The sequence below is a fragment of the Tachypleus tridentatus genome, chromosome 6, assembly GCF_004210375.1.
Source record: "Tachypleus tridentatus isolate NWPU-2018 chromosome 6, ASM421037v1, whole genome shotgun sequence".
Classification (NCBI taxonomy): domain Eukaryota; kingdom Metazoa; phylum Arthropoda; class Merostomata; order Xiphosura; family Limulidae; genus Tachypleus; species Tachypleus tridentatus.
In genome coordinates this window covers 100,856,901-100,874,594 of record NC_134830.1, presented here as the reverse complement: position 1 = coordinate 100,874,594, position 17,694 = coordinate 100,856,901, and the positions used below count along the sequence as shown (strand labels likewise).

The following is a 17,694-nucleotide window of genomic DNA, read 5'->3' as shown; positions in this document are numbered from 1 at the left end:
ACCTTAGCTTTATTTTAGTGTTAACCTTAATACAAAAAGTTAAACTAATTTTCGGATGTAGATCATACAATGTTCATGCAACACATAAAAATATATCCTGCCAATTTTGAAGCACGAGCCATCACAATGAATTGTAATGACGTAAGTAAACCCATCTAATACCCTAGGAATTTACATATATTGTTTGTTAATAGGTATAAAGGTATAAAGAACTGTGATTACTTAAAGGTAATAATTATGTAAAATATGAGCCCGATCACATTACTGATAATCTTACTGGAATTATGTTGAAGTTATGAAATAACATGTGAAAAGTGCATAACATATATTACACCTGACGACATATTTTCAGGAATTTTCATGTAAATCTGACAAAAGTAATTTTAAACCTTTTTGACACCCATCCTCTACATAATTATGCAATAATTTTTAGAACTAAGTATTCTAAAATAATTTGACAAAGTATATTTTATCTAATAAATACAACAGTGTACACAATCGGTCCCAAAGACTCGAGCTTTTTTTTTTTTGCGAAAACGGGGCGCGAACAGTGGAATCGCAAATTCATAGTTCAGCATAATAATCAATCCTGTCTGAAATTCCAAATATTTCAAAGACATAATTGGTATGGGTAAACATATTTGATCTGAATATAGATACCTACATGACATATAGCTTTCTAATTAAGATACATACAATGTAATTTCTCAATATCTTGCATCTTATTTACTATAGTTATAAAAGACTAGGATTTTACCACAAAACACTAGTATTGTCTTCAGATGTACATTACTTAGATATGAAAGGAAACACTTTCAACAGAATCCTTAGTTACGATATAAAAAGTATCAATAACTTACTGTGAAAAATTAAAGTAAATTATAATATTTTAACATCAAAAATCCGGTCCAGCGTGGCTAGGTGGTTAGGGTGCTTGACTCCTAATGCGATAGTCGCAGGTTCGAATCCCTATCACACTAAAATAACATGCTCGATTTTTTTAGCCGTGTGGGCGTTATAATGTGATGGTCAATCCCCCTATTAGTTGCTAAAAGAGTAGCTTAACTAGAGACGGCTAGCCCCGATAGCTCTCATGTAGATTTATACGAAATTCAAATACAAACAATCATCATAATTTCATTCTTATGTGTTATAAAGTGCAGAGATGGATTAACGTATTTCAAAGCTGTTGAAACCTTGATATAATTTTGACCACGTACAACAAACTTTATCAGTTGTTGCAAATATGTATACTTAATTTAAGATATCTCAATGTCGGAGTTCGTACGTATTAGGCCGATTTCTAAAAAAAACTAATTAACATTTCATAGCAAAATATATACAACAAACGGAAGATTAGGATAAATTACGAACATTACTGTTGATTGATTTGAGACCTGGTTAAACCAGAAAAAAAAAACAGGATTTGCTTTTGTCAGAAATCTGTCGAAAAAAAGAAAGACTTAACTTTTATTTCAATTTAAAATTCTCAATTATAAAAACTTGCCATTTCTATCTTGTCATTTATCACAATATATATATTTATATGTGTAACACTAGTGTTTTAAATGATCGTCCATCACAGAGCATGTATTTTGGCTAGCGGAAAACTGTTTAATAGAAGAAGGCGGGGCTCTGGTATCACCATTGGTGGTGAACATGCCACGGGCTAGAGGTTACAAATTGAAAATCAATATCACCTCTGATAACACAGCTCCTGCACAGAAACCCGTCTTGTAGAAATCACCTCCTCTGCCTACCTCATTTAACTACTCCATTTTGATCCCCCCCCCTTTCCTGGCACACTGACATCATATAGAGTCATTGAAATATAAAAACAGATGACGTTGATTTATTTTTTTGCAACTGTAACTTAACAGATATCAAAAATTCTTACGAAAATGAGCAATAGCATAAAAATCTTGGCAACTGAGTGTGCAACACAGTTAACAAAAACACGTCTTTACAAAAAACGGAGCCTCTATGGGGTTAGAAACCAAGAAAATACTCTGTCTTTCTTCTGAAATAAATAACTTTCACCAATATATAAAAGACAAGTTGGTAATGTTTGAGACACTTAGTAATCTTCGTTTGATTGATGTTTTGGTATTTTGAGTATAAAATACTTTCCAAATATTTATATTCTAAAACTAACGTGTAAAATGTGCTTGACAGGAATATACCCAGAAACAGGAAACACTGATGCAGAAATATTTTAAAGTAGTATAAACGTTAATGAGATGACAACACTTTGACCACACATACTAAAGTTCATACAATTATAGTAATATGATAACGTATTTCATTTAATTCGATTTTACGAGTAATTTATTAATACTATTATAGTGTTTGAAACGAAAGTAACAGTAGCCTAAGATATTTATATCATAGTATCTCATATCTAAAAGTTGTAAATATATTGAAATAAATTTGTAAACTAGTCAGTTTGTCTCGTGAAGGGAAAACCAGTTTATAGCTTATCAATAATTAGTGCTATCAAAATACTATAATAATTATATAACAATATTAAAGTTATTGCACAAATACATCCTTCCAAATAAACTCTATCGAATGACTGGAACAAACAGAAAAAACCGAGACCTCTTCAAACAACAACAACAAATGAATTTTTTCAAGATTCAAAGTTAACACTTGATTGTAGTGTTTGTTGGTCGTATTTTAATCATATATTTCGTTATCTTAATATCTCTCATGAAAATAATGCATGATAACTAAAACAAAGAGTCACATTTGTTGTTTAATATCGTGTATGATCACGATTTAAGGATACAGTGCAGGAACTCTTTAGTTAGGCTTTATATTATTTTATGGGTACAATAACTTTAAACTATTTCAACAATTACAACATCTTTGAAATGTGTTTTAGTATCTTAGTTCAATATTATAACAGTAATTCTCTCGTGCAATTTACTTTGTTTTGATTAGTTATTTTAGTGCATTCCAATATTCATTGTGACTGAAGTAATAACGGGTAATGTTATTATATTATCATTAGGTATTCTGTAATAATGATATATTTTAACGACACTGTTGCAATCATGATGAATATTGAAATACATTATGATACCTGGTTAACAAAAATAAATAAACTTATATATATCACTAGTCACAGGTATAAAATTATTGATAATAATGTATCCGAAATAGTATAGAATATAAAGTCTAGTATTCCAATTGTAAATGATAAAACTGGGCAATTAAGCAAGAAGGAACATTTTCAAGTGTAATGAAGCATGTATAAACATGTTAAATGTAATTATCCATCATAAATAACATAGTCAGTAATGAGTCCAGCATCAGTATAAGACAGAATATTCATTAACTATAGCGATTGATATTCATTTCCATATATTATTATTCTTTATTAAAATAGTTTACTCTACCAAAAATTAAATATGAAGTATTTATTTTATCTAATGTGTGAAGAAACTAAGTATTATTGTTAGTTAAATATTTTAGATCTCAGTCTGTTGGTTCATGACATATTTACGGCCCTCTACTTATCCTAAGGTTTTTGTGGAATAAGGTAATCAGTCATTACACTTACACAAGTCATTAACTGAAAATAGAAATGTAACACACGAATGGCTTAAAATATAGTAAAGGTTTCTTCTGAAAATTCAGTTATAATAGCGAAATTGTATTACATAAAAAGTTGACTTCGTTTTCTTTAAACATTTATTGTAATTATAAGATGCTTGTAATTCTTAGAGAGAAAAACAAAATAGAGTGAAGAATTTTTGGAACTACTGTAACAATGTTATCAACCCTTAATTAACACAATCGTGTCTAGTAAATTCTGTTCAGCTATTAAATTAGATTTTAATTATTATTGCATTTAGTTACAGCGATGGTCGAATATGATTGTGGATTTAAATATTTACAAGTCTGTTGTTATTGAACTAGTTTCTAAATGAAAGTAATATATGAGGCGAGCCAATTTTGTATAAACGATCATTATAAAGTAATGTTTCAATACCCGTGGAAGACACATCAGAGATTGCTCGTTGTGTAACTTTGTGCTTACCAACAAAAAAAACAATATGTGTATTAGTATATCTAGATATTTTTAATCAAGATAACGCTGTCAGAGTAGATTTAAATAGTCACTTAGATAACAATATAAATCGTTATTTTAAAGTTTAGTGGTAATGCCCTTTAGTTGCTCCTTGGTGATACTTTGTCCTCCTTGAAGTAACAGTTTCCACCGTGGATCAGCAAGAAGTTGATGGACTTACAAAGATAAAATCCCGGGTGTAGGGCCTCACAGTAAACAGAACGAAGCTATCTCATTGTGTGGTTATCGTAATAACAGCAATATCAACAAAATTTGAATCGACAAAACATCTGAGTAATTCTGGACAGAGAACAGAAAGTGTGGGGGGTTTGATCTTACATTTCACTTTCTGTAAAACACCAGATAATGTCAGTCTTTCGACTGTTTTGTTTTTTTTGCTTACACTAGTTACCAACTATTTGAAACTTTATACTATATTGTGAAAGAAAAGTACAATTAAAGTTTCAATTTAGTCTCTTCGTTGACCTTTTCATTCACACCACACCCTTTGGGTTCAGGTTTAGAGTCACTCTGATGGTCTCATTCAACCAGGGAGTTGTCTTTAGAGAGACAATGAGGGCAGAGTATAATAGACCAAACCATTCACAATGTTATGATAAATTTTACCACCTATGTAAACTTTCCTACACCTTAACTAGAAAAACTTTTTTTCAGCTATTCTTTATTAAGCAAATTAAATGTGGTATTTGATGCTTAACTGGACTCAAGTATTTATGCACCTGATGGTTTCTTGAAATCTAGTGTTTGACTAGCATAATTTCCGTTCTACCCGCCTATGTTAGTATTCTGTTTATGAAAGTCTTAACTCCACTACATTATGATACAACACTTCTAATAAAAAAAAAATGAGCAGAGCAGTTTTATTTTTTCTGACTAGAATGATGTACTTTACAGGTTCTTTTTTTTTACTTTTTTTGTAAGTTTTTCAGTAATGTATTGAATGAAATGGTTGTATTTGGAGATACAATAATAATACAGATACCTATGTTTTCATTTTTACTTAATCAGGTACTATTTTTATTTCATTCTGTAAAAAAAAGAAACTTACAAAAATATAAAATGTTGACTTACCGTCATCCGAATCATATAGGTAAATGATATGTTTCCACTGGTAGTGTTTAATAACTTCAATAATAGCTCGAAGATAGTTAGGTCTCATGCTAACACCATAGTGGCAAGGACGTTCGGCTGACAACTGAGGGAAGGCAGGACTGACGAAGGGCATGTGGAATGTGTTAGTGTAAGATGCGAAGGTGTCATAGATGGACTCTCGAGTTGGCGCCATAAGAGTAAAAATTCCTTTGCCCATCTGGATGCAAACTGAATGAGATAAGAATTAGAAGGTAAGAAAATTAGAAGAATGAATTTCATTTGGGTTCAACATTCAACATGAACTGCAGTATCCACCCAATATCAATACTAGCGTTAAAAAACCAAAATTTCTTGAAATAATATCATTTTTGAGTTACTACGTAATTTTCTAGAATGATTTTGTGTTTTAGATTAATTTGAAATTTTAGGCAATTAGAGACTGAAAGCAGCAATAACTGAAACCACTTCGTCCTCTAAGTTTCTCTGTTTGTTGCTTTTTGGAGAAAATAATATGCTTCAAATATGATTTCTTTTCCTACGTCTTTTTCTAATCCAGTTAATGCTTTTAAAACTTTTTAAATACAATAGAAATATCTTGCAAGAAGAGCGATTAATATAACTGAATTTGTAAATTGTGTTATATATAAAAAACACGATTTAAATACAGTTTGTCTTCTAACCACACATAAGATAAAGAACGTAACTTTCCATGTGCCTTTCTTATATTATTGAATATGAGTCTTCCTCACATATGTTATCCAGTATCTATTTAAAAGCGTTACATAGCGATATTTTACAAGCATTGCTTAACATGTTTATGTCAGTTATAATAATCAAGAGTTTAAGAAAATGTCTGTTTAAAAATAACTACATTATAGCTATGAAAAAGTCTTTGTTACTATACAACAAAAATTATAAATAAAGTTGTAATGTTACTTATTCACTAGAAGGTTCTGATAAACCTGTAAAGTTCTTAAATCTATCGAAATTATAACTAGATATTGTCAACTTATGTAACATTTCTTTTATTTTGTACTTTTTGAATAGTTCGAAGACACAATGTAGGTAAATCTTAACTATATCAGAAGACTTTATAAATTGGATTTAAAATATCACTTTAGAAGAATAAATATGGGGGTTTTAAGAACAGTAGAAAAATATAGAACAAAACAATGTCGTAGTTTTACTTTGTACTAGTAATAAATATTTTGACAACTATACTAATATCACAATGAAGCTACTTTTACAAACATCTAAATTCTTAATGTATAAAAATTAAGAAATCTAAACACACTGTAGACGTATTAGGATAGAATTACTAACTTTAGAATCAGAAAATAAATATTCTGGTTAAGAAATAAGCACACAGGATAACACAAAAATATGCAGTTGTTTTAAAAACAGACCCAAAACTGTGACGTTTTCGAATAGTTCATTATTCTTATTCAAAAGAAAAAAATAAAGAAGAGTGAACTATTCTAAAGCGTTAGAATTTTGGGTCTCTTTTAAAACCATAAACTAAATATCATTATTCATTCTTTTTAATTTGATGAAAAGTACTTTGGAAATATTTTTATACTAGCTGACTGTTCAAACGATGGTTAGGTATTTCCCATACTAATACTAGCATTAAATATTCGCGTTCAAAGGACTATCGCCCGTTGTATTTAATACGTGTCAAGTTTGGTTCCGCCAACTTTCAAACATGGCGTCAAGGGATCCAGAACAGGTCGATGTTCTTAAGTTCCAGAGGGAAAGAAAATCAGCAAATAACCCTGAAAATTACAGGCCCATAAGTTTGATAAGAAATCTGGGTAAATTACTTGAAAAAATAATTGAAAATTGAAATAATCATAAATTATCTTGGAACTAAAACAATACACCCGGAAATACAAAATGTGTTCCGAAAAGCAAGACAAACAGCAGATCATCTCATAGGATTAAGAAAATCAATAATACACGACTTTAATATAAAAATAAATGTACAGTCACATACTTCCTAGATGTTGAAAAAGCATTCGATAAAGTATGGTAACGGACTCAGATACAAACTGTCTAAACTGGGACTCTAAATAGACATTATTCTCTGGGTTTCTAATTTCGTAGACAATAGTACAGTAGTATCAGAGTGAATGACACATACTCCACACTCTGGAGCTAAGTGGCTCTCAAGAAGGAGTACTTAGTCCTACACAGATTATTATGTATCTCAGATACATGTCTCATAAAAACCAAAAAGACAATTTTTTTCCACAGTTCACAGATAATGTTGCAATTTGAAAGAGGGCCTCAAACCTAACAGCATCAGTAACGTACGATATAAAACCACTTCTAAACGAAATATAATTGTACTGCAATAAGTGGAGAATTAAAATTAATGCACATAAACAAAAGTCATATTATTTACGAAATTGTACAAGACAAGTAAATTAATATGACTGTTATATCTAAACGGAACTATCTTGGTAACTACCTTTAGCAAACTTCTTAGGAATTACATTTTACATGGATACAACACATTGTAGCATAAGAACTAAAATTTGAAATAAAAAGCGAGTTAGTTACTTTAAGAGCTTGACTAGCAAAAACGAAGGAGCTTCACCAGAAAACATATTAAAACTTTATAAAATGTACATGACACTAAACGTAGAATATGTTTGTATAACATGAATCATTGTATCAAAAACACACATCAACAACTGTAGCAAATACAAAACTATATTTCAACGAAAGCAACAGAGTCCAACGATCAACAAACTTAGTATTTCAACACAACTATTCAAACATGCCATATATATAAGATAGACTCCTTGCTTCTATTTCATAAAAAAATATTAACAAAAATGAACTGATGAACAAGCCAGAGAATTACATAGTACATGATGAACCTAGCTCTAAGTATCTCTTCTCTCTAAACATCATAAAGAAGAATATTACGGACTAAACAGTACTAGGTTAACTGAATCCTAGACACAAACGTTGGTTCCGCCAACTTTCAAACATGGCGTCAAGGGATCCAGAACAGGTCGATGTTCTTAAGTTCCAGAGGGAAAGAAAATCAGCAAATAACCCTGAAAATTACAGGCCCATAAGTTTGATAAGAAATCTGGGTAAATTACTTGAAAAAATAATTGAAAATTGAAATAATCATAAATTATCTTGGAACTAAAACAATACACCCGGAAATACAAAATGTGTTCCGAAAAGCAAGACAAACAGCAGATCATCTCATAGGATTAAGAAAATCAATAATACACGACTTTAATATAAAAATAAATGTACATTTTAAAAGGTTTTTGAATGCAAAAATAGGAATGTGTGTGTGTGTGTATGACTGCGAAGTGAAATGTATTTCGAACACGTAAAATAGTACCATCATACATAAGTGGAGCTAGTGATAATATTCCAGTTAATATTATCTCATAAATTGGACGTGGCACGAGAGGGGTACATTAATTAAGACAATGGACAAAATGTAACACTGTGTGTAATGCAACAAGTTAACAATATCTATTTCCTAAGATTCAGTAACAGTTCAAACAAAATAATGATTCCAGAGAGGGAGGAAAAGGTAAACGCTTAACCTGATCCTCCCTTGTTCAAAACATAAACCAAATCCGGATCAAAGTATAGAGAACCAGAAACACGGAATCTGATGCCAAATACGAATTCAGTGACCATGCAAACCTACTCATAGTCTCTTATCATACCTAAATGGACTTTCATATCCGTAGTCCCCCTTACTAAGGAGCTACGCCATATAAATAAAGACATTCCCAGACCTACAAAAAATATAATATTAACTGTTGCCTTTCTGAGCAGAGTTGTTCTACAGATGAATGAATGAGAAGCAGTATTATTTCTCTGTCTTACTCATTTAGTTGTGTTAATGTCAGGCTTCACTTTCATATAGGCGTTGTTAGCGGCTTAGAGATGATACACTACTGAAACTATCACTCAAGCAAAGTAGGTTACAAATTGCACTTAATAGCAGCACTTAGAGTTAGGTATTGTCTAAATGGGGAATTAGCTTCAAGAACACCATCAATGTTATTTTTAGTATGTTTCAGAAAAAAAGAAAAAAAAACAACGAAAAATTTAAAACCTACAAGTATGAGAAAGTTTTCAAATTCAGGATTTTATGACTGAAATAATTATTTTACAAAAACAAAGAAACGCTGTATTTTAAACTTACAAACAAAAATGAGAATACGTAAAACTTACAGAAACACTTGAATTCCTGAATGAAACGATTTTTTCCCACTTGGTAAAAAAATGTGGTGGAATTTTTACATTCTTTAAAATCGAAATTTTTAGCTACTAAAAGTGGATTCAGTTACAAAATTATTTTGTGTTCTGATACTTATGATCCAATCAGTTGTTTCATTCTTGTCAATAATATACAGGTTACTGTGTGGATCATACGTCGGTATAATAAATTTTTCATAAAAATAGGAAAACCTTATTTTTAACGTTTTGAACTAGTTTTATTTCATGTCAAAGGTGTTACACGTATCAAATGACAGAAATATCCAAAATGTATTTCCATTTCTACAGTTACTACAAGTTAGTTTGGTAATTGCTGGACTATCCACTTCGCGCTGATAAACATTTGTGAACGAACACAACGTACGTTTAAAAAACAGCTATCCTATACATTCCTTATCTTTTTGTTCATTTTTAGGTCCGAAACAGCATTTTAATTTAAACTCAATTTTCTAGCAATAGTAAACATTCAAAAAGAAGTGTAAAATCTTAAGGATACATATGCATTTCAGTCTGTTGATTAGGGCTAACGTTATTTTTTCTGCGACTATATTTGACTGAACGTCTAACAGTTACATTTGTTTTTTATAATTTTCGTTGCTTACAATAACTAGGTATCAAATACTGTTATATATTTAACCAGTCCTCTGTTTTCACTACTACATACTAACCAACGCCACAATTAATTAATAATTTAATCAGTTCAAATAATTTAAACGTCTATCGATGAAGTTATGTCAGTAAGATATTCAGAAATGCATTTCACTGGCTCATGCAATAAAAGATTTTTAAAAGAGTCATATTTGTGTCTGAAGTGAGGTAATTCGGAAACTTTTCTCATCGGTATATAGGGACAGAAATATAATTTACGCAAAAACTATAACTAAATATCGTTCTAGAAGCGTAATAGTATAAAGTTATTAGTAGATATCTGTCATATAATAAAACTTTAACTTTAGAAGAGAAATATTCTTTTTTTTTTCGTTTCGTTTGTTTTGAAATTCGCACAAAGCTACTCGAAGGCTATCTGTGCTAGCCGTCCCTAATTTAGTAGTGTAAGACTAGAGGGAAGGCAGCTAGTCATCACCACCCACCGCCAACTCTTGGGCTACTCTTTTACCAACGAATAGTGGGATTGACCGCACATTATAACGCCCCCACGGCTGGGAGGGCGAGCATGTTTAGCGCGACTCGGATGCGAACCCGCGACCCTCAGATTCCGAGCGCATGCCTTATCGCGCTCGGCCATGCCAGGCCTAGAAATATTAATAAATAGATACATTTCCTGATTTTATTTGTTTAAAAAATTTACTCAACTTACACAACGACTTGACTTTCTGTGCCAAGCAGCTCCGAATTTCGAACTGATTGTTTTTTTCCGAATTTTCAGGGCAAAGTTATAAAAAGGACTATCTACATAAGGTCGTTGTTAATTTTAAGTAGATGATTTAGAAGAAAGCAGCTAGTTAAAAACACCCACTCTGAACACTGTGATTAAATAATCATTCTTTTAGTGTAGACTGTTGCCAAAAGTGTGAATGAGTTTTTATAGAAACGAGATGCAAACAGTGATGAACACTTGGATTCATTTTCTGGGCACTCTTCCCATGGGCCACTCATGCCCATATTCTCTAAGAAAATCAGTCAAACCTAACTTATACAAAATCTGCCTGTATATAGTACCAGAAGAACAATGACCATTTTATAGCCAGAATCAGAGGTTCGATATCCCTCGATGGACTCAGATAGCAAATAGCTCCATGTGGCTTTGTTATATGAAAACACACACAAGTCAAAGAACCAGTTTACAAGTCGTTTCTAGCCGAGAAAGTTTAATTTACCTGAAGCATACAATCACATTAAAAATGCGTTGCATATCATTAGCTTACCATTTTTTTCCATTTCCACAGAAACAATATGCAGGTACTAACTAATACTACAAGTTCAGTTTTATGCTGTATTAGTAATTATTAGAAATTACAAGTAGACATGTACTTCTATATATCATACCAAATAAGAAGCATTTTCTAATATCACCATGCAGCATTTCACAAGGATGTTATTCGTAGATAGTGTGTATTGTAGAACGTAGTAACGTGAACACATTTGAAGCGTATCATCAGGTGATAGAAACAACCTTAAAATATGAGCTTAACAGATACTGTACGTTGATATGTATCGTTTTTAAACAAGACAAAATATTTTATTACAACTTAAATCTCATCTTCCTGTCTCAAAGTGAGATAATGCTTTGAACAAAGAGATAAAGGAAGCAAAACAAAGTCGAATTCACTAAGTTCGATTAGAGAAATACGTAGTATACCTAACGTCATCAGCACCTGTAAATATAATAAATTCGAATATAAGAGAAGTTAGCATAAAGAATAGAAATGAGATACAACACAATTCATCTCTTTACAAATTCAAAAAAAAAATTAAAGTTATAAGTAACAGTGTCGATAAAGTAATATTTTTTAATAGCTTCATATTTATTTGACAAAATATTTACGCTTCAATTCTAGCTCTAGAAATAATTAAAGAGAAAATTTTAGTAGTAAAATTGTTGTTGTTTTTAACACAGGTAATAGTTTCGAAATATACAGAGAGTCATTGAATATGCAATTTATTTTTAAATAATTTTTCAAAAGTTAAGACATACTCCCTGAAATTCAAGTTTACTATATAATGTATTACATTTTCAAATACTCTTTAGTTACACAATGAAAATACATTCTGGATTACAAAATAAATTATTAGATTTCTAGAAATGTTTAATCCAAATAAAATTATTTTATTTTTACAATGTCTTGCACATTTTCACCAAGATCTTGCAGTACTCTAATCTAAGGACAAGACAATTAGTAAAAGCACCCACCGCCAACTCTTAAGCTATTTTTATCGGATCGGATGGTGAGACTTGACTGTCACTTTTAATAGCAATATGATACCAAAGTGCGGAACACGTTTTTGTGATAATATATCGTGAATAAAATTTCCGGATCCAAATATTTGGTAAGCTAATTCATTCATTTTTTTATTAACTTATGGACTAACCTACATCACTATTGTACAGTAATTGAATCTAAACAAATTCTAATATTTCGACGAATCCATTTCAGTAGCCTTCCGCTGAAGGCTATACTTACCTTAGCGGTAAGTACATGGACTTATAACACTAAAAGTCGGATTTCGTTAACAGTGGTTAGTACAGGACAAATAAACAATTGTGTAGCTTATTGTTTAACTCCAAATAAATATCTATTTGCTAAATATTAAACTTTAGATAATTTATATTTAGCTTTTGAAAGAGTCATACGATTTTCAATAATGCTATTTACAAATAACAAAAAGGCATTTCTTTAAATACCCATATTATTTAAAAGTTTGGTTGTTGTTGCTGTTTTTGAACATCGCGCAGATACTCAAGGGCTATCTACGCTAGTCGTTCCTAATATAGCAGTGTAAAACAAGAGGGAAGTCAGGTAGTCATCACCACACACGGCCAACTCTTGGGCTACTCTTTTACCAACGAATAGTGGGATTGACCGTCACATTTTAAGGTCGAGTACGTTTGGTGCGACGGGAATTCGAACCCGAAACCCTCAGATTACGAGTCGAACGCCTTAACCCAACTGACCAAGCTTGGTATTTAAAAGTTTGGAAAACTTTCATTCAAATAACGTTCAAAAGAAATTTCATATTCTGTTTCAAAAATAACTACATATATGTGCTACAGACGCAAGATCAGTGGCAATCTTGATATTTGTTTTCTAGCTTTTTTTCTCTTTTTGTTTTCCAATTAGATTTCATTCAATTGATTGTTCAACTTGCTCACTCTTGTGGAATTTACTTTCTTCTCCTTATGTTTTGGACCTTCAATAAAATTGATTAAAGTACCCACAAAGGGATAATAGGTCTTGAAGATAGATGAGTAACCTTTACTGATACGATGGTCGTCTGATTAAAGTGAGACTAACATACACACATATGTATATATGTCTCCCACAATAACTTATGCACAATTTGTAATACGTTCTGTACTATTAAGCTAAATAATGTGGCTATCTATTTACTATATTAATTGAAGATCGCAGTGGTTGCACTAGTCTGAATTTTTTAGCATGTATAGTAGCCTAAAAGTATGTATACAACTGATAATTGATAATTTATTTAAAGTAACTAAATTACAATTAACGTATAAAATTGATAATTGATAACTTATTTAACGGTACTTTACACATAACATGGAATTACGGGAAAGTTAATCATAAGTTAAACCCGTAGGTGTTCAAATTGAAATCCCTCGCTGTTCACACAGTCCTGTGGTCTGTCTGCCACACTTCTATAAGCTTTCTTTAAATCAAAGTATGTAAAGTATCTGTGATGTGCCTTTTCATTTCGTCAACATTCCATTATTTTCTATTGTAAACTTTGTCTTACATACTCTCCAGAAGAAAAAATTCTTAGAGGTAACCGGTAAAAACATTTTGATTGCGCTTCTTCAGTGGCATATCCATGTCTGATGGAAATTTTCATCAAGATAATCGCAACTCAATAGTCTCTGCAACTTTAAACAATTCAATATATTCGACATGTGCAACTGTATACGTACCTTTTGGGTATTCTGTGTATTGAAATAAAGTTCCCCTGAGAATTAATATTGAGCATTTTCGTTCACCTGTCAAAAACATGTTGTTCTTAGTGTATATGAAAAACTATTATAGTAGTTTAAAGTAATTTTAAGCACAAAACCGCACAATGAGTTTCCTATGTTGTGTCCAGAGCTGGTATCGAACCTCAAAATCTGATTTAGTAATGATACTTTTACTGTTCGATTTAAGCAATTTTAATGCTATATTTCATTTTTTGCTTATCTTAAAACATTTATGTCCAAAATTATAAAAATGTATCCTCTCGAGAGCGATACTACTGTTCGTTTGTGGTTGTTTTTTTCAATTTCGCGCTAAGCTACACCCCAGTTATCTGCGCTAGCCATTTCCTGATGTAAAACTAAAGAGAAGGTCAGCTAGTCACCACCACCAACTCTTGAGCTAGTCTTTTACCTACAAATAGTGGGATTGACTGTCACAATATAATGCCCCACGGCTGAAAGTGCAAGCATTTTTGGTGTGATGGAGATTCAAACCTGCAGCTCTCAGACTGCGAGTCGAGCGCCCTAACAACCTGGTCATACCCGACCGGCGATGCTACTGATATGTGTTTCAATATTATTGAAGATTTTGTTACAAAGCAAGTGAATACCCCAAGTTTATAGTTTTTATAACAAAGTTTAGAATGAGTCAGACAACGATGGTACCGAAGTTCTCTGGTACTACAAAATACCTCAAACCCCTAAATAATCTATTTTCTCAACCTCCCTTACTATATATACTCTTCAAAAAAAGAAACGCAAAAGGCAAAATTTGAGACATATCGTTAACAAGTTTTTCCGGATAGTTCTGTATCACATGTGTGAAACTTTGCACATTCACTGCTGAACATCCAAAGTCTGTAAAGGCGAAGTCCACGCTCACTAGTTGAAGTTTAACGTCACTCAACGTCAATAACGAGTATGCCCTCCGTGAGCATCAATAACTGCTTGGCATCTCCTGGCCATGGAAGCAATGAGATGACGAATCACATCCTGTGGAATGGCTGTCCACTCAGCCTGCAAAGCTGCTGCAAGCTGAGGTAGAGTCTGCGGTTGAGGTTGTCGCCGTCGCAGACGTCGGTCTAACTCGTCCCAAAGATGTTCGATGGGGTTTAAATCTGGTAATATGGAGGGCCAGGGAAAAACGTTGATGTTGTGGTGTCTCAAGAAGACAGTGGTGAGTCGGGCTGTGTGAGGACGGGCGTTGTCATGTTGAAAAGCGTCATTGACGTTCATCATGATGGGTTGCACATGGGGCCTAAGAATCTCGTCGACGGTTGCGTACGGTCTGATCGGAAATCCTACGTAGCCCTGGTAGGGTTGAGGCAGTAGACGTCGCAGTGGTGGTCCTATTCCGAAGGTGACGTAACCTGATGTAGCGATCTTGTGTGGGCGTGGTCACACGAGGTCTGCCAGATCGTGGACGGTCACGAGTTGATCCATGTTGTTGGTAACAATTCCATAGCCTTGCGATGGTGCTTGAGTTGACATTCACAGCTCTGGCAACATCTGATCGAGATTCGCCTACTTTCAATCGACCAATGGTGTGGTTGCTTTGTGCTTCAGTCAGTCTTGGCGTAACTGTATTGCGTGTCGATGGCTTAACACTGAGCTATGGAAACCGAGAACCCGTCACTTTTATAGGGATTTTGCACATGTTGCACTTGCAGAACATGCAGATCTCTCAAAAAATTTATTGGACACGAATGTGTTTGGACGAAAAATCCGATGTTTTCCTCCGTTTTCAAAGTGCACAACTTTTATTGTCATTTTGGTCTGACAATCAGTGCCTTAACACGTGTAACATCACATACTCTGAGCTTGTAACGTTATTACATATATTTCTCTTTAAAATAACAAAAATATCCCTTTTGCATTTCTTTTTTTGAAGAGTATAGTTAGACAAGTTTGTTGCCCAACTTGTAAGGGCGCTTATATCAGATTTACTATCAGCACTCTGGGAAAACGATTGAAAGAACTTTTTGGTGTTACTTCAAGAACAGATCAAGCATTTTTCGGTACATTCTAAGTGGAAATGTGATGCAGTCTCACTTTCCAATATGTTCAATAAACAGGTAATGCCTGAATCGAGAATATGCTACGAATAAAGGAGACTATTCCAATTCTTCAAACTAAACCAAAAGTAAACAATTAAAAAAACATTACTGAACTTTTGCTGGCAAATTGGTAATTCAGTTTCATTGAGATATATGTTACCGTGGTTACCAGAATTTAAAACACAATGGAGCACGCACACACACAGACACACACACAGAGAGAGAGAGAAGAGAGAGTCTAAGTTTTTAATTCAACTAATTCAAACCTTATTCAGCAAGTAGAAAAAGTCTTTACTGAAAGTTTATTTCACCCCGCAAATCTCGAAAAGTATATTTCAGACTTCTGGATATAAGAATCTTTCTTATGAAATATCTAAGCGATCCAATCAGAGAATTTTTCAAATATATACTTATTACATTATTCTGATAGTTTTATTTTCAAGTAATTATACAACATAGTATTACAAATATCTTCATTAGTTGCCAGGTCACTCTTGCATTCCAAGAAAAAGGAAAAAAATATCTCAGATGTATATACACAGATCCTCATTGGACAAGTAAGCCACAATGAAATAATTTGGATAAGATATTGACCAAAATTTCCCATTCTTGAACCATTTTATACATGTTCTTATTTTTCAGGTTTATTACGCGTTGTTATATCTCTCAGTCGGAAGTAACATACCTTAAAATGTTATTCTAGGCAATCTAATGTTTTCATAAAATACTTCTATTTCAACTAATGATTCTTCGTAGAAGCATTTATTCTTCTACTGTCGAATTATCTATAACAGCCTTATGAGGAGGATATTAGCAGAGTAGAGTTAGAAGACAAATATGCCGAGATTTTATTTTAGTGGGTTTCTCATTGTAACGATACTTATCAGACAGGTGACAGCACTGTCTATTTAGGAACAGCTCGGATTATTCATCAAAATGTTATTTTAAATATTTTCTCAATAGTTCATTAGAACTTTACAATACTACACAATATTTTCTTTTATAACAACGTCTATGTAATAACTGAATCACAAGTTCTACGATTGTCTATAAATATCAAAACAAAATGTCTGAATTTGTTCTTGTTCTTTCTTCTGCTTCTTTTTGATTACATACATCTTAAAAACAGTGATGCCAACCAGTTTCAAAGAGGTGACATAGTTTTAAGTGGAGTATCTACTTTTATAATTATTATTAATTAGTAGTATCTTTAAAAGGAAAATAATAATTATAGTGTAAATGATATTATAATTTCCTCTTAATCTTATCTTTCTTACAAAAATATGGCGTTCCTTTAAAAAAAATTACTTAGGGATGAAACAGGAATAACAGATAAACAATAAATATTACATCTGGAGCCTTGTTGTATTTAAAACTTGGTTACAAATACAATCTTCCCATGTCTGTTGAAATATTGAAGTAAAAAACAATCGAGTAAAGAAAAAAGTTTTCAAAAAGGAAGGAAAACTAGGGATGGCTAATAATAATCCTTCAAAAATAATATAGTAGAAATGACACTTGCATCATTG

General features: G+C 32.3%; 1 protein-coding gene across 2 annotated transcripts in view; it reads right to left on the bottom strand.

Moving 5' to 3' along the window:
- The window catches only part of LOC143253187 (glutamate receptor 1-like), a 114,357-nt gene that overhangs the window by 60,129 nt on the left and 36,534 nt on the right, over nucleotides 1-17,694 (bottom strand). For both annotated transcript variants that reach the window (XM_076506608.1, XM_076506609.1), the window contains exon 3: nucleotides 5,171-5,419. In XM_076506608.1, coding sequence (XP_076362723.1) covers nucleotides 5,171-5,419 — 249 coding nt within the window. The remainder of the gene's footprint in view (nucleotides 1-5,170; nucleotides 5,420-17,694) is intronic.